The sequence below is a fragment of the Pantherophis guttatus genome, chromosome 17 (genome assembly GCF_059756535.1).
Source record: "Pantherophis guttatus breed Tessera chromosome 17, ASM5975653v1, whole genome shotgun sequence".
Lineage (NCBI taxonomy): Eukaryota > Metazoa > Chordata > Lepidosauria > Squamata > Colubridae > Pantherophis > Pantherophis guttatus.
Window position 1 is genome coordinate 15,451,624 of NC_142079.1, and position 25,741 is coordinate 15,477,364.

A 25,741-nucleotide genomic window follows, 5' to 3' on the forward strand; every position below is an offset into this window, starting at 1 on the left:
TCAGCAAATTGCAGCTTCCTGCAATAACACCAGCGGAAGTGCAAAAAACTGCGCTACTCGGAACATTGTACATCTTAAGAAGGTACTTGGTTGATCCCTAGGACGCTGGCAGCAACCCCTATCAACCATTAGCCCCAGTCAGTGGCATTTGTGATGCATTTTTGAATGTCCAGTTGACTCAGTTTCATGTTTAATGAATAAAGTAAATAATAATAATAAAAGCTTTTGCAAGAGAAGGTCCCAAAGCAGGCTGAGCTGGGAACAAAGCTGACCCATGTTCTGCAGAGGTCCCAAGCAGAAGGCCTCCTGCTCTGCCAAAAGATGTCCAGGAGAGTAGAGAGCTTGTGCTGCAACCTAAGTGCTCCCACATTGGGCAGCTTGCCTTCAAACAGCCTGGATTGCAATCACAAAGCAAAAGAACCAACCAGCCACAGCTTCTTCTGCCCCAAGGAGATTGGCAACATTCTGTGAACATCACAAAGTGGCACTATCTCAAAATACTCGGATCTCCAGTCAGCAAGGTCATTTCTGACGTTGGATTTTTGAGGGATTCCCCTCCCTCCTGCCCTCCTTCCACCTGGAGCTTCTCTTCATTCACATGCCAGAAGGCTTCTTAGGAAGAGCCCAACAGGGGCCAAGCTGTGGCCTATGGGGACTATGATGAGCCTCAGTGCCGCCGTGGTTAGAATGCAGTACTGCAGGCTATTTCTGCTGACGGCTGGCTGACTGCAATTTGGCAGTTCGAATCTCACCAGGCTCAAGGTTGAATCAGCCTTCCGTCCTTCTGAAGTTGGTAAAATGAGGACCCAAATTGTTGGGAGCAATAGGCTGACTCTGTAAACCACTTAGAGAGGGCTGTAAAAGCACTGTAAAGCGGTATATAAGTCTAAGTGCTATTACTACCCTGTTTCCCCCAAAATAAGACATCCCCTAATAGTAAGCCCAATTGGGCTTCTGAGCGCATGGCAATAAGGCCAAGTGCTTATTTCAGGGTTCAAAAAAATATAAGACAGGTCTTATTTTCGGGGATACATGGAATTATGGGCATGTTATGCTGGGATAGATGAGGTCTTCCCATTTAATAAACAGTGCAAAGTTGTGGAATTTGTGTGCTTTTCAGCATCGCCAGCAAACAGAAAGTTTGGGCCAAACATCCCCTGCCAACTCATTTTGCCAATTTCTTTTTTCACGGCTGTGGCTCTCTCTTTATGCTTTTGCTGTTTGCAATGTAGCATGGATCAATTTGGCACCGTATTACATTCTGCATTGCTCTAACTTTTGGATTATGTATACTTTCACAGAACTGGATTTCTTTCAGAATACTTGGCTTCCACTTCAATAGAAAGCAAACTAAACGTGGGAAGAGACGGGAGAGAGAGAACGAGAGAGATGACACAACACGCCAAAGTGCATTTCAGAAGAGACCACAGGAGGACACCCAATTTCCAGCTCCAGAACACCTTAATTTTGAAGGATCTTGCAACCACCTCGGCCTGACGCCTTCGCTTTGCAAGAAGAATCTGCCTCGAATGACTCAACGGAGTGCAGAGTTAATCCACTGCAATTTTCAGTCTTGAAAGCCCTCCGTTGCCCCCCATCCCCCAAGCAAAATACCTTCTGTCACCAAACTGCTTAATGGAATTAACCCAGTTCCAGCCCTGAGCCGCAGAGCTGTTCCTTGGACTACCTGATCTGCTCGGCCACCTGCCCACAGCACCCTTGGCACAAGGAGCCCAGCAGCCTCTCGGGCATATCTGGTGGGGGAGGAGTATCAGGAGAGCTCAGCAGAGAACCCTTCATGGGAAAGGAGAGCATCCAAACTCAATGCTTCCCAGGTGAACTTCTGCATGTGGATCCCACCCTTTTCCGGCAGTTTTCCTTTCTCAATGTTAGATGGTGATGTTCCAGGATGAGGGCTCCATCTAACAGAGGAACGTGGCCTTTGTGGCTAGGAATATTTTGGTCTCTGTGGGTATCTTTTTGGTGCCACCAGGATGCCTGGTCTCATCCAGTTTTGGCCTTTTTCAATAATTATTCTTAATCTTGTGGCACACCTTGGGAAGCCTGCAAGCATGTATCTAACATATGAGCCACAGTGGCGCAGTGGTTAGAGGTCAGTACTGCAGGCTACTTCTGCTGACTGCCGGCTGCTGCAATTTGGCAGTTCAAATCTCACCAGGCTCAAGGTTGACTCAGCCTCCCGTCCTTCTGAGGTCGGTAAAATGAGGACCCGAATTATTGGCAAGAGGCTGACTCTGTAAACCACGTAGAGAAGGCAGTAAAGCACCATGAAGTGGTATATAAGTCTAAGTGCTATTGATTATCTAACAGAGCTGACAGTCTAATTAAAGGTAATCCTCAACATACGACCACAACTGAGTCCAAAATTTCTGTTGCTAAGTGAGAAATATGTTAAGTGAGTCTTGCCCCGTTTTACGGCTTTTCCCGTCACATTTGTTAAGTGAATCACTGCGGTTGTTAAGTTAGCAAAAGGCAGCTGTTAAGTGAATCTAGTTTCCCCATCGGCTTTGCTTGTCAGAAGGTCATAAAAGGGGATCACATGACCCCAGGACACTGCAACCGTCATAAATATGAACCAGTTGTCAAGCATCTGAATCAGTGGTGGGTTGTCCCCGGTTTCCACCGGTTCTATAGAACCGGTAGTAAAACCGGCGGGAGGCTCCGCCCACTGACCCTGACGTCATGAAAATGCTTCTGCGCATGTGCGGCCCCGTTGCGAACTGGTAGTAAAGGTAAGTAGAACCCACTCCTGTTCTGAACATAAATCACATGACCATGGGGATGATGCAATAGTCATTAAGTGTGAAAAATGGTCATACGTCACTTTTTTCAGTGTCGTTCGCTGTAACTTTGAATGGTCACTAAACAAACTGTTGTAAGTCGAGAACTACCTGTACTACTCCGCAACAGCATTGTGGTCTCCTGGCTAATGCAACAATGCCATACGCTAATAATAATAACAATAACAACAGTAACAATTATTTTAATTTGAAACAAGGGAAAGCTGACAGGTTGCACACAAGGCAAATCCTGCTGCTGGCATGGGGGAGGGGGGGGGTTAGGGATTTTAAGGACTGTGGTGGGTAAGGTTGGTTTCCCAGAAGCAAAGTTGCTCCCATTTGTGAAAGGCAATTTGATGCCGTGGTTATAGCGCTGGACTAGCACAGAAGCCAGTGTCTCTCTCAGTCCAACCCGCTGATAGGTTGGTTGTTGTGGGGCAAACAGGAGGCGGGAGCATTATTTTCAGTGCCTTGAGCAGAGGTGGTATTCAGCCGGTATTCGGGCAAACTGGTAGCAGAGATTGCGAGCCCCCCCCGCCCCCCCACCCCGGAGCTATGCCATCCTATTTAGCTACGTTTTTGAGGCCAGGTGCATGCACAAAAGGTGCACGCATGCGCGAAGCAAGTGGTAAAAATAAGTGAAACCCACCGCTGGCCTTGAGTCCTATAAAATAAAAGCAGGATATAAATCTAATGAGGAAGAAATAAAATCCTACACTCATATGTGGGAATGACCTTGAAAGACACAGGAAGAGCCGCAGACTAAACAATCACGCGAAGTTCTCCCGTTTCACGGAAGGAAGGAAAGGGGGCGTGGGAAGCGTTTCAGAAGGGACCCTCCCTAGCTTCCTAGGGAGTAAAAAGGAAAAGAGAGGGGGGGAGGCTTTCAGACTTGCAAGATTCTGTTCATTTAACCTTACAATAAAGAGAGAGCTAGAATTTCTTCTGCTTCTTGTCTGGAAGGCCTTGAAAGTCTAATCTTAACCCACCCTCCAACCCAAAAAGGAGGAGAAAAAAATTGGCTCTGCCCCTTTTGTGACGCCCAACATCCCTGGGTGGCTCCCCCAAAATGCTAGAATGATAAGAGATTGAACTGCAGCCTCTGGGCCTGCAAAGGTCTGCCCAAAACGTGCTGGTCCCAAATGTGGTCATAAGTTGAGGACTACCTGTATAAGACCACCATTTCGTGAGCCGTGGTGGCGCAGTGGTTAGAAAGCAGCATCACAGGCTGACTCTTTCCACTGCCAGCAGTTCGATCCTGACTGGCTCAAAGTTGACTCAGCTTTCCGTTCTTCCAAGGTTGTTAAAATGAGGACTCAGATTGTTGGGGTGGGCAGGATGCTGACTCTGTAAATCGCTTAGAGAGGGCTGTGAAGCACTGTGAAGCAGTATATAAGTCTAAGTGCTATTGCTCTTCCTTTTCCCCTTCCTTCCATCCATCCATCCATCCATGGTACACAATGGTTAGAATGCAGTATTGCAGGCTGACTCTGCCCACAGCTAGGAGTTCGATTCTGATCGGCGCAAGGTTGACTCAGCCTTCCATCCTTCCGAGATGGGTAAAATGGGGACCCAGAGTGTTGGGGGCAACAGGCTGACTCTGTAAACTGCTTAGAGAAGGCTGGAAAGCACTGTGAAGCGTTATATAAGCCTAATTGCTATTGATATTGCCTTTCTTTCTTCCTCCCTCCCTCCCTCCCTCACTCTCTTCCTTCCTTCCATAACTCTGCCCACTGCCAGCAGTTCGATCCTGACTGGCTCAAGTTTGACTCAGCCTTCTATCCTTCCGAGGTGGGTAATATGGGGACCCAGATTGTTGGGGGCAAGAGGCTGATTCTGTAAATGCTCAGAGAGGCCGGAAAGCACTGTGAAGCAGTGGGCTATTGCTGTTTTCCTTCCTTCCTTCCTTCCTTCCTTCCTTCCTTCCTTCCTTCCTTCCTTCCTTCCATCCATCCATGGTGCCCAGTGGCTAGAATGCAGTATTGCAGACAAACTCTGCCCACTGCCATGAGTTCGATCCTGACTGGCTCAAGGTTGACTCAGCCTTCTATCCTTCCGAGGTGGGTAATATGGGGACCCAGATTGTTGGGGGCAAGAGGCTGATTCTGTAAATGCTCAGAGAGGCCGGAAAGCACTGTGAAGCGGTGGGCTATTCCTATTGCTGTTTTCCTTCCTTCCTTCCTTCCTTCCTTCCTTCCTTCCTTCCTTCCTTCCTTCCTTCCTTCCTTCCTTCCTTCCTTCCTTCCTTCCATGGTGCCCAGTGGCTAGAATGCAGTATTGCAGGCAAACTCTGCCCACTGCCATGAGTTCGATCCTGACTGGCTCAAGGTTGACTCAGCCTTCTATCCTTCCGAGGTGGGTAAAATGAGGGCCCAGATTGTTGGGGAAAAGATGCTGACTCTGTAAACCGCTTAGAGAGGGCTGTAAAAGCACTGTGAAGTGGTATATAAGTCTAAGTGCTAGGGCTATTTCTATAATTGTCAGCCGGTATCGCCACAGCTCAAAATAGACTTGAGACTCCCGTGGTTCAACCCAAACAGATTTACACTAGTGAAGCGTCCTCACCATCTCTGTCTTGGAGAGAGCTGGTGGCTCTACTGATTGGCTCAGCTTTTAACTCTGCTGGCCCTTAAAGCAGCCCAGGTCAACAGGATGGCTTTCCATGGAACACAAAGAGTCCATGCTTAATAAACAAGGTTTATTAAGTGTTAGCTTTATTTATATTAAAGTTTATTAGATCCCTCCTTTATTAAGTCACTCAAAGTGGCGTTTTACACAAAACGCACAAACCCAGTAGCTGTGGCTTGCAAAGCTTTGCTGACGGTTTTCTGAGTCGTAACCATCCGTTGGGGACTCAAAAACGGACAGAGGAACAAAGATCAAAATAAAGATACAAGCTACCAGACCACAACTGAGCATGATGGCCAAACATATCAGTTCAGGTGGGAGCTGAAACTGTCTATGGATTCTCTATAATGCAGCCACCAGCCTGAAACTACTTCAGATTTTGTCATTTTCATTTCTGCTGCCTAGAAACTCTTGTGGTTTACGTTTTGCATTTTGGTGCTCTGTTTTACATTTTCTTTTTAGCTTACTTTTTGCCACTGTTTTGTTTTGCTTTTGTTCTGAAGACCAACATACGGTACTAGTTTTTCTTTAAAATAAAAATGTAACAATTAGATGAATTAAGTGTACCTACCTTGGGCTGAGCTCTGCGAGGGAAGGCGACCTTTGGGTCAATCTGAAAGAGAAACATGATTTTTGTTTTCCAATCAGGTTGGTGTATCTACAGTTTTTACTGGGGACCAAATATTCTCCACCATCGTATGCAGAAAAATAACACAGCAGCATAAAAGAACATGCATGACGAAGAATATGACAACCTGCTGGGTGTAACAATTAAAAACTGGGGTGCCATCCAGAGTTTCCCTGAGATCCCCTTCACGAAAGTAGAACTTGGCAGGATTTCCTGGTAGATGTTAACTATTCAAAAGAATCTTGGAAATTACAGAGGGGGGCAGAAGAGAAAAGAATGAATGAAGTTTAAATATAAACCAGTGAAGAAGAACACACAGGTGAGGCAAGGATTTTGAACTCTAATCGATCATCATTTAGCAGAGCAGCATGGCAGCCAAAAAGACAACATTTGCAAGTATGGAATTTCAAATCATGGAAAGTACCGGTAATAGTTCCATTACAACCAAAAATCCGGTCATAAGTCAATTGTCATAAGTCGGGGCACCTACATGAATAGAAATAATTTTATGGCCTTGTTTGCAGCAGTTGTTATATGAACCATCATCCATTTAAATCAGAGGTCTTCAAACTTGGCAGTTTTAAGACTTTATTTAACTGGACTTCAATTCCCAGAATTCTCCGGCCAGCATAGTTAGGTTGCTTCTCTCCTTGATTAGTTTCCACTCGTTGCTTCTTGTCCTGCCTTCTGGTGCTTTGGAGAATAATTTGTCCCCCCTCAAATACTGGAAGACTGCTATCATGTCCCCCCAATTCTTCTTTTCTTTAGACTAGCCAAACCCAAATCCTGCAACTGTTCTTCACTGATTGTAAACCTCTTAGAGAGGGCTGGAAAGCATTGTGAAGCGGTATATAAGGCTAAGAGATATTGCTAGTGTCCTTCCTTCCTTCCTTCCTTCCTTCCTTCTTTCCTTCCTTCCATCCATCCATCCATCCATCCATCCATGCAGTATTGCAAGCTAACTCTGCCCCACAGCCAGGAGTTCGATCCTGACCAGCTCAAGGTTGGCTCAAACCTGCAGCCATTCTTCATGTTTTAGTCTCCAGGCCTTTGATCATCTTAGTTGCTCTTCTCTGAACTTTTTCCAAAGTCTCCACATCTTTTTTGTAGTACGGTGGTGACCAAAAGGTTCCGGAAGGGCAACCTTCCAAAATGTGAAAAGGCTTCACAGAGCAAAAACTCAAGGCCCGTTTTGGAGCACAGGTGACGGAATAAGGGGTTTAAGTTAGCAAGAGGCAGGGTGCAGCAGGGTGGGAGGGCAGCAGGAAAACTGTCTCCTTCCAGAACAAGCCATTTGACAACAAAATCAGCCTCAGAGGGGATCTCAACATCTGGAGGTGAACAGCTGTTTGTCCCGGATGTCTCAATTTGCATTCCTGGTCTGGGAGGCCTGAAGGGATTAAAATCCCACTCCTGTGGAGGCCATGTTGTCTTTCAAACAGCTCACCTGAGAAGGGAGCCGAGGTGACTCTACTGCTGCTTTATTGAGGAGGGGAAGGCATGTCAGCCAGAGAGAGGAGGGGTACAGGGAGCCCACCCCCAGCATAAAGAGGAAGAGCGTTTGGCAGAGAGAGAGGGGAGCCCTCCCTGCCATGCGGGGAAAGTCGAGGCCTGGAAGCATCTGCCCTCCGGTGTCCCAGCTTGGGGCGGCTCCACCTTTCCCAAGACGTGCCAGGTGCCCGGAAGGCACAGCTCTCGAGAGGCTGAACTGGATTCTGTGGCCTCACCTCCTCTACCTATGGGAGACTCCACCCACCCACCAGGGTTAATAATACACCAACTAGAATGGGCCAAATTCCCCATCAAATTGTGCAGGTGGACCAGTTAGGTGGATGTTTTCTCTGAGGCAGGAGAATTCCCCTCCCCTCCCATTTCTCTGGGGCAAGACTGCCCACCTGCCTGGTCACAACATCTTTATGGAGAAAGGAATGGGCAGCAGGGAGAGGTGGGGCATGGCCCCACAGATGCAATGATACTGTAACAACAAAAACCACAGCTTCAGAATTTTCTTGGTGTAATGCACGCATTTGGGGGCCAAAATCATGGAAATTTTGGGGACCATGAGGATCATCTAGTCTCTCCCTCTGCCACAGGGAGCAAAACCACCTAAGCCATCCGTCCAGCTTCCTCTTGAAACCAGCCTAAGGACACCGTGTTTGTTAAGGATACTGCAGGTGTTCCCTCTTAGGGGGTCCACTGGGCGGAATGGAAGGCTGGGGAACCAGGGAGGCTGAGGACCCCTGGACTATACCATCCAAGACCGGATATTCCCACCCACAATCAAGTCCTTGGCCACTAAATGCCTTCAAGAATATCCTCTTCCACCCCTCAAGGATTCTCTTCTTTTGAAAAACATTTCAAATGCAAATTTGGAAAGTCTGAAAATACAGGGGGTAGGACTAGGAGACCTCCAAGGCCCCTTCCGGTCTTGTTATTCTATGTCCTATGTTCTCTCTAAATGAGGCTGCTGAAGGTCCATGCGTTCATGCCACACAAGCCCTGGTGAAGGAATTCCTTCTGGTGTCCTCAGTTTGCTGGGAGGGCATCCCATCAGCAGCTCCCTCACTTCATCGACTTTCCATCCCAGGAAAGAAGAGGTTGTCCTCTGCAGGGCAAAGAGCCAGCAAAGACCGGGCTTTTGAAGGCCTTTCCAGCTGCATGCAACACAGCAAGGTTCCCCTGTTTTCTGAGCTGGCCAGCAGGCAGAGCTGCTTCCTTTTCCTATTCTTGTTCCTTTCTGCAACCCAACCAGACAGACCCAGACTTCAGAGGATAATTAGAACTGCAGAAAAAACAACTGCTACCAACCTGCCTTCCACGGAGGACCTGTATACTGCACGAGTCAAAAAGAGGGCTGGGAAAATATTCACAGACCCCTCGCATCCTGGACATAAACTGTTTCAACTCCTACCCTCAAAATGACGCTATAGAGCACTGCACACCAGAACAGCTAGACACAAGGACAGTTTTTTCCCCGAACGCCATCACTCTGCTCAACAAATAATTCCCTCAACACTGTCAAACTATTCACTAAGTCTGCACTACTATTAATCTTCTCATTGTTCCCATCACCCATCTCCTTCCACTTATGACTGTATGACTGTAACCTTGTTGCTGGTATCCTTAAGATTTATATTGATATTGTTATTGCTTATTTGTACCCTATGACTATCATTAAGTGTTGTACCTTATGATTCTTGATGAACATATCTTTTCTTTTATGTACACTGAGAGCGTATGCACCAAGAGAAATTATTTGTGTGTCCAATCACATTTGGCCAATAAAAAATTCTATTCTATTCTATTCTATTCTATTCTATTCTATTCTATTCTATTCTATTCTATTCTATTCTATTCTATTCTATTCTATTCTATTCTTCTATTCTATTCACTGATGGATTGGCTGCCTCCTTTCTTTTCATTTACTGTGAAGAATCTGGGCCTCCAACTGTCCCACTGTCCCAAAGATGGACCGTGCCTTCTTCTCAAATCCCCCTCCCCACAAAAGACCCATGGAGAAAAGTTTATCTATTGCCTTCACTCATCCTGACAATCTATCTAGATATCTAGCATTTTACACTACTGTGAGTGGCTTTAGTGTATTTAATTCAAAATTTACTTTATACATCAGTTTCCATCATATCAGATTTCGAGGCAGGGCCCTGCATGAAATGGAATATGATATGGTTGATAAAACCAGAAACATCACAGGAGATGCAAAGGAAGGCAGAGACTTCAATTGTGAGCAAATTTCATTGAATGCAACCAGGATTTTTAACTCCAGGTAGACTTCCACATTGTTACACTCAGTTAAATCGAACACCTCCAATGTGGGATTCTCTGGACTACAATTGCTATGGCCCATGTCATTCTCCCCACGCTCAGCGATGGGAACTGTTGTCTTGGACTGGATAGGCCACAGTCCTGATGCCATTTTGTTCATTTTTTGCCAGCTGAATGCAAAAGACACTGCCTTCCCTAACAACATAGATTTTTACAAAACTTGAACCAACAGAATTTCCTGAACCATAAGTTTTTCTGTTCTAGCATATTTATTCGATTTATGATCCAGGGAGCATGGACCTGAGGAAAAATGATTTTATATGCTAGATAAGTACCTCCCAGACTACCAAAAACATTTGAACTGACTTAGGGAAAAACACAAAAAGTACATTTAAGCAGACCAATCTTGCTCAAGGTTCCCTGGCCATTGGCCAAGAGGTTTTGGGAATGCTGCATATGGGCAGAAGGGCTAAAATCATGCAAAATCCTAATAACATCCTTGAAATTAAAAGGCAGTAGATCCTTCGCAGATCCATTGACCCTTTACAAGTGGTATAAGTGCATCAAACACTGTGGGTGATTAAACTCAGGTGAGCCTATTTATGGCCCCTGAAAGATCTCAAGAACATGCTACCAAAATTCAGCACCAAACTGACAGAAGTCACAATGGGGATAGTGCTATTAAGCAGGTCTATTTCATCCTTAACCCCCAGAAAATTTGCAATATGGCCCTAAACTTGTGTACTTCCCTCCTGGGGGACCTGAATTACTGTTGCAGGTCATCAACCAGTCAGGAGACCGAGTTCAGTGCTGCCTTCTTGGTTCAACCCCAACCAATCAACGGTACTTTGCTCAATAGTATTAACTGTGGGAGGCATCTTGGAGTCCTAGTGGGCAACAATTTAGATATGAGCCAGCAGTGTGCAGCAGCTGCCAAGAAAGCCAACACAGTTCTGGGCTGCATAAACAGAGGGATAGAATACCACTTTATAATGCCTTGGTAAGGACACACTTGGAATACTGCATCTAGCTTTGGTTGTCACAATGTAAAAAAGATGTTGAGACTCTAGAAAGAGTGCAGATAAGAGCAACGAAGATGATTAGGAGACTGGAGGCTAAAACATATGAAGAACGGTTGCAGGAACTGGGTATGTCTAGTTTAATGAAAAGAAGGACTAGGAGAGACATGATAGCAGTGTTCCAATATCTCAGGAGCTGCCACAAAGAAGAGGGAGTCAAGCAATTCTCAAAGGCACCTGAGTGTAGAACAAGAAGCAATGGGTGGAAACTAATCAAGGAGAGAAGCAACCTAGAACTAAGGAGAAATTTCCTGACAGTTAGAACAATTAATAAGTGAAACAACTTGCCCGCAGAAGCTGTGAATGCTCCAACACTGGAAATTTTTAAGAAGATGTTGGATAACCATTTGTCTGAAGTGGTGTAGGGTTTCCTGCCTGGGCAGGGGGTTGGACTAGAAAACCTCCAAGGTCCCTTCCAACTCTGTTATTCTATTCTATTCTAGTCAATCCTACCAAGCCATCATGCTACCATGATGGCGTAGCAGCAAATAGCCAGTTTTCCATTCTGGTTTTGTAAACCAGAAGTGGCAACTTCAATTTGCACATCACACTTGACCAAGGATTTCCCATTAAGCAGGTTGGCATGCGTGGCACAAAACTCCTACCAGGGTAGAATCTTTTGGGTGGAGTAGTGCCCAGTTCGGTCTGGCAAGCCTTGAAGCCTTAGCCCATGTCCTTAAATCTTTAGTGAACTTTCTTCTAAAAATTATTTCCCAAATGCAGACAACCAGACACACATTCCAGAGGCAAATGGGATCTCCCTAAAGTTGGAAAATAGGACTTCAGCAGACCCCAAAGTGGTTACCAAATTTTAATTTGTCATGTGACAGGAAAGTTTATTGGCTGACCTTACATGGAGGGAGCTGAAAGCCTGATCAGACCATCAGAGTGAATCCTGGGGGCAGGTGGGGGCTTCTCTCCCATTTGCAGATTTTCTGGGTCTGTGTTTTGCCCCCCTCCCTCTCGCTGTGGAACTTCCATTCGCTCTCACAACTGACTCTGGCATGGCCCCGTTCCAGCAGCCTGAAGGCCAGGTTCAAAATATCTTTTATTGGAATGTGTGTGGGTTTTTTTTCCTGATTCCAAGCTTTATTGGAAGGCCTTTTAAGATCAGCATACCTGCAACTATAACCCCTCCATAGCAATGCCAGACACCTGCTGGTCCTGTTTACATTTTAAGGGGAATATAATAAGAGAGGATGAAATTATTCGTGTACCCTTTTTAGCATGCCCCAATGAGCTCTATTATATATGCATGGTTGATTCCTACAGATAATCACCTTTCTCTTTAAAAAAAGAAAAGAAAGAAAAGCTAATTATAACTTCAGTGCTATCCAATCTGAGCAATCTTTGTATCCACTCATTATGCCGCTAATTAATTTTCTGGGAGAAAAATGATTTTTTTTTTAAATGGCAAATTTTTTCCCATGGAAAAATAAAAGAATGAAGGATTTTCTGCCCCACTTCATGGGGATTCCCTCAGGCTCCCAGTGAGTTTGTGTCTTGGAATTCAGGACTCCCTAACCTTCACACGTATTGTTTTATTATTTTGCTCTCTCACTTGGGGCCTGTGGCCCCTCAGGGGATAAAAAGGGGCCCGGGATGACAGCCTTACCACCTTGGGCAGAGGCTAGGAAGAGCCAAAAAGCATATTTGGGCTTTGGTGCATTTCAGAGATAGGCACATTGTGGGACACATCTGCTTGTGACTGCTGTGCAGGGTTTCTCAACCATGAAGACGTGTGGACCTCAACTCCCAGAATTCCCCAGCCAGCAAAGAATTCTGGGGACTGAAGTCCACACATCTTCCAGTTGCCATGGTTGAGAAACACTGGTCTAAAGGATGGTGTGCTCCTTTCATCCTTTCCTCCTTTCAGGATGGTGTGGTCCTTCGCCCAATGACCCTGAGCACAGAAAAAAAAAATCAGAGGCTAGGAATCCAGCCTGCTCTTTCCTGACATCCTAGCTTTCCAGAGGCAGAGATTATATTTGAATAGGTAGGAGCACCCAATTCTGGAAATTCTCACCTGCAAGTTGACAAAGCCCTCCTCCCATTTCATAAATAATTCCCATTTATGGAAACCCTCCAAAGACGACTCTGTTGATTTGCGTTCTCTTGTACCCAATTTTTGGATAAGCCTCCCATCCCAATGCCATCCTATAGTTCTTTCTGTCCGGTTACTGGAGAAACTTTTTATTTTATTTATCTGCTTTTTTTCTAACCACAATCCTGTGGAGGTAGTTGGGTCTGAGGGACAGTCACTTGTCCAAAGTCACTGGGTGAAGGGCAACTTGAACCCGGATCTCCTCAATCACAAATGTGAAGTAGGGGACAGAGGATAGGAAGCTGGACTGGCATCAGAATACAGAATAGCAGAGTTGGGAGGGACCTTGGAGGTTTTCTAGTCCAACCCTTACTCAAGCAGGAGACCCTGCACCTTTTCAGATTTCTTAAATACCTCCAGCGATGGTGCACCCACAACTTCTGGAGGCAAGTTTTTCCACTGATTAATTGTTCTCACTATTGTGAAATCCCTTCTTAATTGCAGGTTGCTTCTCTCCTTGATTAGTTTCCATCCGTTGCTTCTTGTCCTGCCTTCAGGTGCTTTGGAAAATAGTTTGACTCCCTCGTCTTTGTAGGAGCCGCTCAAATATTGGAAGACTGCTATCATGTCCTTCTTTTCATTAAACCAGAAACACCCAATTCCTGCAACTGTTCTTCCTATGTTTTAGCCTCCAGCCCCCTAACCATCTTTGTCATTCTTCTCTGTACTCTTTCCAGAGTCTCAGCCTCTTTTTTATATTCTGGTGACCAAAATTGGATGCAATGTTCAAAGTGTGGTCTTACTTACCAAAGTAGTACTAATACTTCGCATGATCTTGATACTATCCTTCTGTTGACGCAACCTAGGGCTGCATCAAGAAATGCAGCTTCTGGTCCCCACCCATCCCCAGCACAGAAGCTCCTTAGGGCGTTGGGCCAGTTGCTCTCTCCTACCTCGTAGGGCTGTTGTGATGAGAACAAATAGGAGAAAAGAGCACTACAGATATGGTGTCTTGAGCTTCCATACAAAAGGCAGGACCGAGATCCAACAAATAAACCCCATAATGTCCCTCTGGCTATTTTTATTAAGGGACCAACCAAGCCAACTCATGGCCTGGGGTCTGCATAACCAAATTTAAAAGGAACTGGACAGATTCCCAGCATGGGGAAGGCTGGGAGCCTCTGCAAGGAGACCCTCCCTCCCGACTGGTCTCGCTTGCCATGCTGGGCTGAAGGGCAGCCAGGAGATTGGTGGCTCCATGTAATTGTAGGAACTCCGCCAACACCTTCCGTGTCCTGTGAACCAGGCCATCATCCCATTGGCCCATTAAAGGCTTTATTGATTTGGGCGCAGCATCTTGTATGAACACAGCCGGTCTGTTTGGATAACCCAAGTAAAGAGTTCAGCGTGTTGTGGGAACTCAGCCAATTATTATTATTATTATTATTCCAAAGGGACAGACAAGGATTCAGAGTTAGTGTTCCAGGTCCCTGCCTTGATGGCTTGCATCCTTCTGACAACCACATTTCCTTTCCCATCCAGCAAACTGAAGTCCAGCTGCTTTACCAGAAGAGTTGGGGGGGGGAGGGAATCTTTTGGCACAACAAAACATTCAGGAGAAATGTCCAAGCCTTCCCCCATTTTTTTTCTTGGCCAACACGGAAAGGGGATATGAGCGTTGGTGGCGCAGCAGACTAAAGTGCTATTAAGTAGCACTTAGCTGCCTGCAATTACTGCAAGTTCAAATCTCATCAGGCTCAAGGTTGACTCAGCCTTCCATCCTTTCAAGGTAGGTAAAATGAGGACTTGGATTGTTGGGGCAATAAGCTGACTTTGTATAAAAAAAAAAAAAAGAACACCGCTTGGGGGGCCCGAAAGCCCTACTAAGCAGGTATATACAAAAGTATGAAGGCTATTGCTTAATGCGTTGTAAGCCGCCCTGAGTCTCCGGAGAAGGGCGGCATATAAATCGAACCAATCAATCAATCAATCAATCAATAAATAAATAAATAAAGGCACCTTTCTCAATCTGGTGCCCTTTGGGAGCATGGCAAGAGGAGATTCTGCAATGTGACATCCCCAAGCATCTGGAGGGCACCTGTTTAGAGAGGGTGGGCTTGGACCCCAAAAGTGGCAGGGCAAGGAAAAGTTAAGGGGTACCAGGGAAGTTCAAACGATGCAGAAGTGGCACGTGACGATGCTTGGTTACTGCCACGTAGCAAATAAATTGAACAGAAAATTCAATGAGGCCCTCAACTTACAACCCTAATAGAGCCCATGGGTCGTAAGTCACTGCAGCCGTTAAGTGGGTCACCATGTGACCACATGGTAAATAAATGGTAATGGTAAATAAAACTAAAACTAAACTAAACACCTGATTTTTATGAGCTTTCTCGCAGCAGTTGTTAAGCGAGTCTGATTTATCCAATGGGTATGTTTTGCTGGAAACCAAAAGAAAATATCGGAAATCATGGTCACCTTACTACAGGATGTTGCAAACACCTGTAAAGGTAAGCCAGGTACAGAGCACCCAAAATGCGATCATGTGACTGCGAGAGAGTTGCTTCTGAATCAGAAATTCTGAATTGCAAGTCCCTTTGGGGGGGGGTCCATCATAATTTCAAAAGATTGTTAAGTTTAAGTATTAGAAGTATTATGTTATCTATAGTGGAGTTAAGGTTTCAGGGGGGGATTTAGTAGTCTGAGGATAGATAGGTTAATTTAGCTTATGATTGTTAATTGAAATACCCTGTATTTTGCTCTGGGAAGTCTGGGGGGGGGAGGGGAGGGAAAGGGTGGGGGGAATATTGGGGGGGAATTCTTTTTTTTGTAAAACTTTTTAATAATAATAATAGAAAAAGGTTGTTAAGTGACCAATTGTTAAGTCGACGGCTACTTGTATCAAAACACATGCAAAACACATGCCTTGCAATGGAACCAGCTTTTATTGCGATTTATAAATGTCACCCTCCCCATTTTAAGCCCAGAGTCTAAAACTGCCTAAGTGCACCCCCACCCTCCTCTCCACAAAATAGAGGGAGGGTGACCAAGGTCAACTGTAAAATTGGAAGGGAAAATTGAAGATCATCAAGACCAACCCCATGCTCACTACAAGAATCCAAATTAAAACATTCCCATTAAAGGTGCCCAACCTTTAAACCTGGCGGACTTCAACTCCCAGAATTCCCCAGCCAGCTTTGTTAGTGAAGAAGAATAGTAAAGAAACTTAAGAGCTGACTTTGGGGAAAGAAGGGACAAACATGAAAAAAGAACCCCAAAAAACTCCACCCTGAATTTGTGTTTGGCACCAGAGCCGGTAGGGAGAAATGTTAACAGGTTCCAAGATCCTGTTGCCATATCCTAAAACTCTAAAGTGGCATTGCTGGTCCACCTTCAAGGGCTGATAGGAGCCACTGCTCCCCGAGGCCCTTTGGCTTTGAAACTAACTGTACAGTTGAAAGCAGTTGGGATTTTTTACCAACGTCCAGTCCTAATCTGCCTCCCTGTTGATTTGCAGCCATTATTCTGCACTCTGGAATGATAGAGAAGCAGCCACATCAAGCTTCAGACCAAACCGGCATTTATCACATACACTTAAAAGTCCAGCCTTCCTTGACTCATCTACAGCAGGGCTCCCCAACCCCCGGGCTGCGGTTCACTACCAGACCTTGAGTCATTCGGAACCGGGCTGCCAAAATGGCCTAGAATAGAATAGAGCTGGAAGGGACCTTGAAGGTCCTCTAGTCCAGTCCCTTGCTCCAGCAGGAGAACCTCTACCATTTCAAGCAAGTGACTGTATAATCTCTTCTTAAAAACCTCCAGTGATGGAGCGCCCACCATTTCTGAAGGCAACTTCTGTTCCCCTGGTTAATTGTCCTCACTGTTAGAACATTTTTCCTTAATTCCAGGTTGCTTCTCTCTTTGATTAGTTTCTCTCCATTGTTTCTTGTCCTGCTTCTCTGGTGCTTTGGAGAATATGTTGACCCCCTCCTCTTTGTGGCAGCCCCTCAAATACTGGAATACTGCTATCATGTCTCCCCTAGTTCTTCTTTTCTCTAGACTGGCCATACCCAAATTCTGCAGCTCTTCTTCATATGTTTTAGTCTCCAGGCCTTTGAGCATCTTAGTTGCTCTTCTCTGAACTTTTTCCAAAGTCTCAACATCTGTTTTTCTAGTATGGCAGTAAAGCACATGAACATATATCCCCACTTGCAAACACACTCCATTTGTGCACTTGCTCACTACTCAGACGGAACCAACCCCTCTCCCCCTTCTCTCCCCTTAGCTGGTCTGCCAAACCAGCAAGGTTGGGGAACTCTAGAGCAGGGATCTCTAACCTTGGCAACTTTAAGACTTGTGGACTTTAACTCCCAGAATTCCTCAGCCAGCAAATTCTGGGAGTTGAAGTCCACAAGTCTTAAAGTTGCCAAGGTTAGAAACCTCTGTTCTAGAGTGGCTGGGACAATTGAGGCAGGCTATAAATTGGAGAAACAAAATGGAGTTACCTAATCCCTCATTTCCCCAGACAGCATGGCCATCAGGCTCCTTTCTAGGTTTTGAACTACTATACACAGGGTGTCTCCTCAATGTACGACCACAACAGGGACCATGACTTCTGTTGCTAAGCAATGCGGTTGTTAAGTGACCTTTTTAGGACCTTTTTGCTGTAGTTTTTAATCATGCAATTGTTAAGCAAATCCAGTTTTCCCCATTGATTTTGCCAGAAGCTACCTGGGAAGTTCTTCTCAGTTCTCCAGGTCATATTTGTCCCAAAGGTGCTTTTTTCTCAAGAGGCAACCAGACTTTCTGGTTTTTCTTTGAAGACGTTTCACTTCTCATCCAAGAAGCTGAAGGAAAAGAATTCAGAACTGAAGAAGCTTCTTAGATGAGAAGCGAAACGTCTTCGAAGAAAAACCAGAAAGTCCAATTATGTCTCTTGAAAAAAGCACCTTTGGGACCTGGGAAAGTAATAAATGAGAATCCTCTGACTACAGAACGCTGCAACCATCAAAAATACATGCCAGTTACCAAGCACCTGGATTGTGATCACGTGACGGCAGGAAAGTTGTGACAGTCGTAAATACGAGGTCATCATAAACTGCTTTTTTCAGCACCATCGTTAACTTAGAATGGTTGTAAGTTGAAGACTATCTGAATTGTCTGTGGATATGGAGGTTGTGTCTCCTAAAGATTACGCACGGCTTCCTCCTCCTGTCACCACTTTGCTCTTTGATTCCATTTTGATTCACAGCCTTTGCTCCAACCTGTTGCCACAATGCCAAAGCCCGCTGGCACCACACTGAACGGTTCCAAAAATCACCATCCCAGCACCCACAATTCACAACAGTTGTCTGGGAACTCTTGGATTGTACAACACTATATCCAACAGACTTTGGAGTCGAGAATGTGGAGACCCCTCCCCAGAACAACACTGTGTAAGGGGACACGCTGGCAGATTCCTGGTGAAGCTAAGAGCCAAATTGCTCCATCCTAAAACTGAAGGGCCCACTCTGCCCCCACCCTTCCAACCCCCCACCCCCCCCACCTGGGAAGAAAAACAAACACCTCCGACTACAGCAGCCTCCCCAGCCTTTGAAATGTTACAGTCCAGCCAAGGTATCTATTAAACTTACATTTCCATAAACAAAGTGCAGCCTGCAGTTATCTCCCTTACAAACGAAGAGTGTTCTCAAAAAAGCCCGGTCTTGGGTGGAGGAAAGAATTCTTTTGCTCTCTCCAGGGGAGGGAATCACTCAGCCCCTGCAGCCTTTTACCCCATTGCCGAAGCCAGCAGATGGAGACATGTCTGAATGCAACATCACAAGTGGAACAGGGAAGCAACATGTCTGTTTCTGCTCTCGAGACACAAATTCCCTACAGGTTCAGTTCCTGTGTTCAGCTCAGGGTTCCAGCTAGAGAAAACTGCATGTGTGAACCGAGGTTAGCTAATAAGGAAATCTCAGTTGGTCCAGTCAAAGGTCAAGCACCGAAATGAGAAAGAGAAATGTTTCCTGCTTAAAACTTTACAAGGCCAGTACAGTACGGTGTGTGGCATTGTGCCGTCTTTCCAACCCCGGGGAGACCAAAAGAGGCCACAGTGCCCCCCCCCCAGGTACTCTGCCACAAAAGCACCACTTGAGACATGTCCTCTGGGGCCCTTTTTGCAAACTTAGCAAAAGTTGGTAACAACCCCTGGAAGGAATGGAGCTCTGTAGAATAGGAAGCCAAGGAAAATTGCTCCATTTTACGAGAGAAAAGACCTGGAAAGTCCAAGCGGAAGGCAGAAGAAGGTCCAAGCCTTCTTTGGGAGCTCTGACCCAGGAAATGGCTCTAAATTCTCCCTGGCTAAATGGCGCAATGTCCTGCTCTTGTTGAGTAAGCCTTTCTTTGGGGTCCTCCCCAAAGATGAAACTTGCTTCTAGACCATGGTAGGCAGACGCCTGCCGTCCAGGTGCCCACTGCATCTCACCAATTGTGCCACCAGGCTGTGCAGAGGGGTTTCCAGCCACACTTATCAGGCAGGCCTTGAAAGGGTGCTTCTGCTGGCTCTACATAACGGCACCGAATGAGCATTTGGTGTTCCTGGCTTTCCTGGGCCCCCGGAGGAGACCGCAAAGCAGCCCTCAGATGCCCACCCTGAGGTCCCCTCCCATTCTGATTGGCAGGTAGATAAACAAACTAGGAAGGATCCTGAAAGGGAGGGGAAGGTCCGAGATGCCATTAAAAGTGGAAAGGACACAGAGTCAGCTTCTCCCAACACTCAAGCCAAAGAAGGTGCTTTTTCCTGACACTCCCAGGAGATTATGCCCCATGAGAACTAAGCCTTGGTACAGCAGGTAGCGGGGAGATGCTATGTAGACCTTCTGCATCAGCCCCCCAAAAGTCCAGAGGGGACAGAGCGAGGAGGAGGAGGAGAAGAGCCTTGGTGGTGCAGCAGATTAAAGTACTGTTAAGTAACACCAGCTGCCTGCAATTACTGCGAGTTCAAATCTCACCAGGCTCAAGGTTGACTCAGCCTTCCATCCTTTCAAAGGTAGGTAAAATGAGGACCCGGTTTGTGGGGGCAATAAGCTGACTTTGTATAAAAAGGAACACCGCTTTGGGGGGGTGTGAAAGCCCTACTAAGCAGGTATATACAAAAGTATGAAGGCTATTGCTTAAAGCATCGTAAGCCACCCTGAGTCTCCGGAGAAGGGCGGCATATAAATTGAACCAATAAATAAATAAATAAATAAGAAAGCGGGAAATTGTTTAAGCACCAAACAAAGAGAAATAAGTCCTTCTGGGCGCAGGTTTTGCCATCGCCACCTCTTGCTTCCTCCCTCCACCCTTCCCACCAGTCAGACGCATCAGGGACTGCCATGGCAGCCCACTCCCATCGCCTTCTGTCTCGCTCTAGACCCCTTCTGTTCTCCTTGGGTCCACTCAGCCCCTCCCCCCACCTGCTCCGCCTTGCAAGGAGGCCCCCAGCCCTGTTTTCAAAGGCCGGGGAGAGAGCAGCAGCAGCGCAGAAGAATAGGGATCAGCGGACTTTCATCTGAGGGGTCTGTGAGATTAGGCCAGCTGCAGAGGCCCCCCGTCCATACCACTGAAATAGACCCCCTTCGCCAAAACCCATGATAGACTTTCCTTTGCTCCACAGCAAAAAGTCTAGAGGAAGGGAATCCTCCCCCCCACCCTTTGCTGGAAAAACGCCCCAAAGGGCCAGGAGCATGTCAAGGACAATCTAGAGCTTGTTTGCTGATGCCAACCACACCGGGCACAGCCTGAGAAGTTGTAAAGAAACTAAACCAAAAAGCTGAATTTAATCAAAGAAAGTGCCTAACTTTTAGGGTAATGTTTTTTGTTGCACTGAGGTTTTATTCAACACCAGAATCACAAGGTACTGGATTCATACAGATCAGGCAGTGGAGGGAACGATCTACTTTCTTACCACTCGCTCAAGGAAACATTATTTGCTTTTGTTGTTTCTCTACTTTAGAACAAGGAATTGGATTTGAGCAGAAATGGGCGGGGGAGGGAACTGTAACTGGGCATCAGCCCCATCAAAAGAGGGGGGAGCAGCTCAGCTCTCCTGCTTTTTATGAGAATCATGCAAGAGAATTTTTAGGAGCATTGTTCCTTAATAGCCATTCGCTGGAGAGAAAACATGTTAAAAACAAACATTGTTCCTTTTTCTAGCCCAGCCTTGAGCCTAAAGATTTCAGCCAGATCAAAGTGTCCAAAAGTATTCACAAGAAATGCTCTGCTCACTCCATGCAGAGGAAGACAACGTATCTACACAGTATGACACCAAGGATGAGTTCACACATCATGCACTAAAGCCACCGAGATTTGCAAACCATACTTAATGTTTGATTAACTTGATACTTGCTCAACAATTGTCGTTCAAACAAATCTGGTTTAATGGAATTGTGATCCCAGTTATACACACATATTCCCACATCTGAGTTACGCAGAAGAATAACAAACATACTAGTCCACAAATTAATCAAGGAAGGACTACACCTATGGCCTCTTTGGAGATGTGGGTTGAAATCCGTACTCAGCCACTTTAGTACTGGTACTATTTTTATTTACCATGGGCTCATTACTAAGCATAGTACCAGGAATAAAACAACAGTTGATACTATAAAACATTGAAACCATTTATAACCTCATAATCTCACACCCAAAGCCTCTAAAATAAAAGTCCCTGAGATGTAACCACTAAACCTCCAGGTCTTCTTAGACGTGGGTTGGACATTTTAGGATTCTGAAGTGGCAAATTACAAGTTATGATTCCAAATAAAATTTGGCACGAGTGGAATTGGACTTGATTTTTCAGGCACCTTGGATCTTAAAACCACCAGAAGGGCTGAATCGGGCCCTGTTATTACTACCGAGGATATGGATCCTGCTCCTTGCTCACCCTAACAACTCCCGCCCCCCCAATCGCTGCTTGGGCAGATTAAGTTTAGCTGCTTTTCTCACCTCCTGAGAATAAAGATTCTGCTTGCTAAACCTGCAAATAGGCTTGAGGGGAGAATGGAGAGACGGAGGACACACACAAAAAAACTCTTCAGGGGACAGTTTGTTACCTTCAAAGGGACGGAAAGCTGGCAGATTTTCACATTCCTCCTTCTCACTTTCCTCTCTCCTGACCCAAAGTGGTGCAAAAGAATGCCAACTGGAAGCCCGGGCACCCCATGGCCAATCTGGAGAGGATGATGGGTGGGATATCCCCATATTGCTAGCATGGGGTATCTGGGAAGGCTGGAACAGGCAGGTTGCGCCTTTCCATGGGGACATGAATGAGCTGCTTTATTGGGAGGCAGTCTAACCAGTCAGCCAAGCCCCCAGAACATCTGGTGGGCCCCCAATGTTGGAAACAGATATGGAGAACTCCATTGGCCCAACAGCCACTCCTGGATCTGAGCCCAGGATGAGCTGAGAAGGCCACTTTCCATGGAGCAGATAAAGATGCGTCTCAGCACAATAAACTCTCTCTGGGGAAAAGCCCCTTTTCCTCCCTTTGGGGTTATGGGGGGGGGGGAAGGAGGCGGCACTGGAAGTACTTCAGTTTGGGTACCCAAGGGGAAGGCCTACAGGTCACATTTGGTGGCTGCAATGGCCTGCCAAAGGGACAGTATCCCCAAAACAAGGCCCAGACCGGATCTCACCCCTGTCCCCAGTCATTTCTACCCGTCCTCAAATGAAAAGCCCCACATTGGTCTCAGAGCCTCTAAGCCTCCTTCTCCATAGCCTGGCCTTGGCCACATAACCACACACGCACGTCCCCATCCTCACCCCACAGTCCAGTCACCTGTGGGGTGCCCATTTTGATTACACCCATCCCTTGAGTTGGCATCCTGAAAACAGGGGAGACTACAACTCCCAGGATTCCTAGTTAGGATGGGAAAATCAAAGATGGCAAATCTCAAGACTTCTGCGAAGCAGCCAGATGTGGCTCAAAAAGACATTTCAACTTTGCTCCAGCAAACAAGAGAAAGTTTTGCCTCTCCCAGCGGCCGCCGGTCCAACCAACCAACCCACCCCGGCACCTTCCTCAGGGGTTGCGGAGCCCAACTGCAGATGGAAGGCTGGACGGAAGGGATGCTTCACCCACACAAAGCGCCCGAGAGAAGCAACTCACCGTTTTGGAGTCCAGCTCGTGCCTGGATTGGGCCAGCACCTTGTCCACCCCGGCCTGGTCCATGAATGTGACGAAGCCGAAGCCCCTGCGCCGGAGGGAGGGAGGGCCGAGAAAGGGAGAAACTCGGTTAGGAGGACGGGGGGGAGCAGCAGGCGCCTCCCTCCCTCCCTCCCTCCCCCCCCGGAGTGCCCAAGGCAGCGGGGAGCCTCACCTGGATCGCTTGGTCAGCGGGTCCCTCATGACCAGGCACTCCTTCACCTCCCCAAACTGGCTGAAGTACTCCCGCAAGCCTTCTGCAAGCACAACACAAGGCCACCGTGGGGCTCCCAGGCGGGAAACGGCAGCGGAGGGTCCGAGGCGATGCCGCCGCGCAGCCTCCGGACCGCCGACCCGGGGCAGCGGGGGAAGGGCGGGGGGGAGCCCTCCCGGCCCACGGGACCCTTTCCGGAGCAGCGCTCCCACCGGCTCGGCCGCGCGACCTCCGCCTTCCCGGGCCCGGGCCAGCAGCCGGCTTCCCCCGCAGCCGACCACAAAGCCCGCCAAGCCCCGGTCCGGTCCGCGGCCCCTTCCCATGCGGGGGGCGGCGGCGGGCGGGCAGGCGGGTTTAGGGGAGGAGCTGCGAAGTTTGGGGCGGCAGGTGCCGCCGGGCGAGACCCGCACCCGGGACCCCCTCCCCGCCCGCGCCGCTCACCTTGCGTCGTTTGCCAGCTGAGTCCCCCGATGAACATTTTGCTAGCGAGGGAAGAAAGAGAGCCGAGTCAGGCGGGCGCCGGCAGCACCGGGGAGCCGCGGCCGAGGGACGCCCCGCTCCGGGACCGGGCCGGGCCGGGGGCGCCGCGCAGGGAGCCTCGGGAAGCGGCCGCCGAAGCCGAGCCCCGCAACTCCGGCGAGGGGGGGGCGCGGCTCCGGAGCGCGCGGGGCGCCGGGCGGGGAGCGCGGGAGGCGGCCGGGGCGCCCCGAGATGCGGCGGGGGCGGGCTGCCAGCCTCGCCTGCCGGCCAAGAAGGAGGCGCTGCCGGCGGCGTGGCGCGGGCGAGCGGAGCGGCTAGGAGCGCGGCGCGGGCATCGGCCATGTTGGCGGCTCCCCCCGGCCGGCCGGCCGCTTCCCCAGCCACGAGCTCCTGGCATCGCGGGAGGCGGGGACGCCGGCGGCTCCCCGAGCGGAGGGAGGCGGGCGGGCGAGCGCGCGGCGGAGGCCGGCCGGGCCGAGTACCAGGGATCGTGAGGCGAGTCCGGAGAGGCGAGGCCGGGCTGGCTGGCTTCGGTCTCCATTCGGGCTACTTCTCCCGGCGAGGACCAGCGCCACACTCCCGGGGCAGCTGAGCGCTGGAAAAGGGGCCGGACGGCCAGGCCATGCTGCCCCCTCCCCCGACCCCTCGCAGCCGGGCGGGGAGGGGAAGGGAGGGACGGGCCCGGCGGGGACAACCTGCCCGGCTCCTCCCACCCCCGGCAGGCGGGTAGCCGGCGTGAGCATAAAAGCCGGCCCGCCGGCGAGCGCGCAGAAGGTGGCTGCGCCCGGGCGAGGCGGGTGGCGGGGCGCGCGAGGCGGCCATGCGCGCGGGGTCGCGGCCAGCCGGCTCCCTTTCTGCCCGCCGGCGGCCCGCGCGCCACGCCAGCCTCCCTCCCCCCTCCCCTCCCCGGTCAGCCACGCGGGAGAAGCTCCGGTCCTCGGATGCCCCGGGAGACAAAGGCTCCCGCCGAGGGGCTCCCCTCGCCGCCGGCTCCTGCCTCCCACCGCCGTCGCTTGGAAGCGGGGCCGAGCGGAGCGGAGCGCGGCGGCCCGAAGAGGGCCGGGCCAGGCGCCAATTGGGGCTGTGGCAGCTGCGATGCCGGGCGAAGCGTGGCCAGCAGGCCGCCTCCCCGCTTTGTTCTCTACCTGCGGGACGAGGCCTCCATAGTCAAGGGCGGCGGGAGGGGGGGCTCCCTGCTCTTCCCGGGCCTGCCCGGCACTTCATTACTGTTGCTCGCTGGAACTAAGGGGGGGGGAGGAGCCCGGGCCGCGAAGAGTTAAAGCCCATCCAGCCGGTAACAAGGACCAGCATGTGACTCGGCGAGCGCGGCCGGGGAGCGCGGGCTGGAGGGCTGTGGCGGGGAGGAGAAGGGCAGCAACCAGGCCCGGCCACCTCCCCGCTGCTGCCCACCGAAGGCCGCTCCCTTCCCCCCCCCCCCGAAGCCGACCCAGGCCGGCCCCATCCCGAGGCTTTGCTCAGCCGGGCCTGCGCCGCGCAATCCGTGGCCGGCATCTGGCTCGAGGCCAGGCGTCGCACCGGCCGGCGGAACGAGCCCGCCTGCAGGAGGCCCGGGGTGAAGGGCTGGCGGGCCGCTGCGAATGGCGCATGAGGGAGTCGGCCTTGGTCCCCAAGATGGCCAGGTCCACCTTCAGACCAAGAAGCCGGCTTTGCCCAGGAGATGCAGGGCCCCCCAGTGCCTGAGGTCGGAGGAGCTCCACTAGCCAGGTCCTTGCGAGGGAGGCCCAAAGCCTGACCTGGTCGCCAGGCAGGGCTTTCCACAGGGACTGAGGCCCCACTTCTTCTTTCCCTTTTCCCACGTGGGCCTTTGCCTTCTGGCCTTGGATTTTGAAGGTGGCCCAGGGTACAAGAGCAGCGGCCTGAGTGGGGGGCCTATTTAACAGCCTTGGGAAGAG

The 25,741-nt window shown here is 49.1% G+C and overlaps 1 protein-coding gene across 4 annotated transcripts in view; it reads right to left on the reverse strand.

Moving 5' to 3' along the window:
• Nucleotides 1–25,067, reverse strand: part of MSI1 (musashi RNA binding protein 1) — a 62,980-nt gene extending 37,913 nt beyond the window's left edge. For 2 of the 4 annotated variants that reach the window (XM_034438456.3, XM_034438455.3), the window contains exons 1-5: nucleotides 24,311–24,675; nucleotides 23,790–23,830; nucleotides 23,310–23,391; nucleotides 23,099–23,183; nucleotides 6,001–6,042 (exon numbers count right to left, since the gene is read on the reverse strand). In XM_034438456.3, coding sequence (XP_034294347.1) covers nucleotides 6,001–6,042; nucleotides 23,099–23,183; nucleotides 23,310–23,391; nucleotides 23,790–23,830; nucleotides 24,311–24,369 — 309 coding nt within the window. In that variant the 5' untranslated portion in view covers nucleotides 24,370–24,675. Of the gene's footprint in view, nucleotides 1–6,000; nucleotides 6,043–22,043; nucleotides 22,173–23,098; nucleotides 23,184–23,309; nucleotides 23,392–23,789; nucleotides 23,831–24,310; nucleotides 24,676–24,973 lie in introns of those variants that run through there. The other 2 variants (XM_087880160.1, XM_034438457.3) reach the window with 2 other exon arrangements.
• Nucleotides 25,068–25,741: the final 674 nt, after the last annotated feature.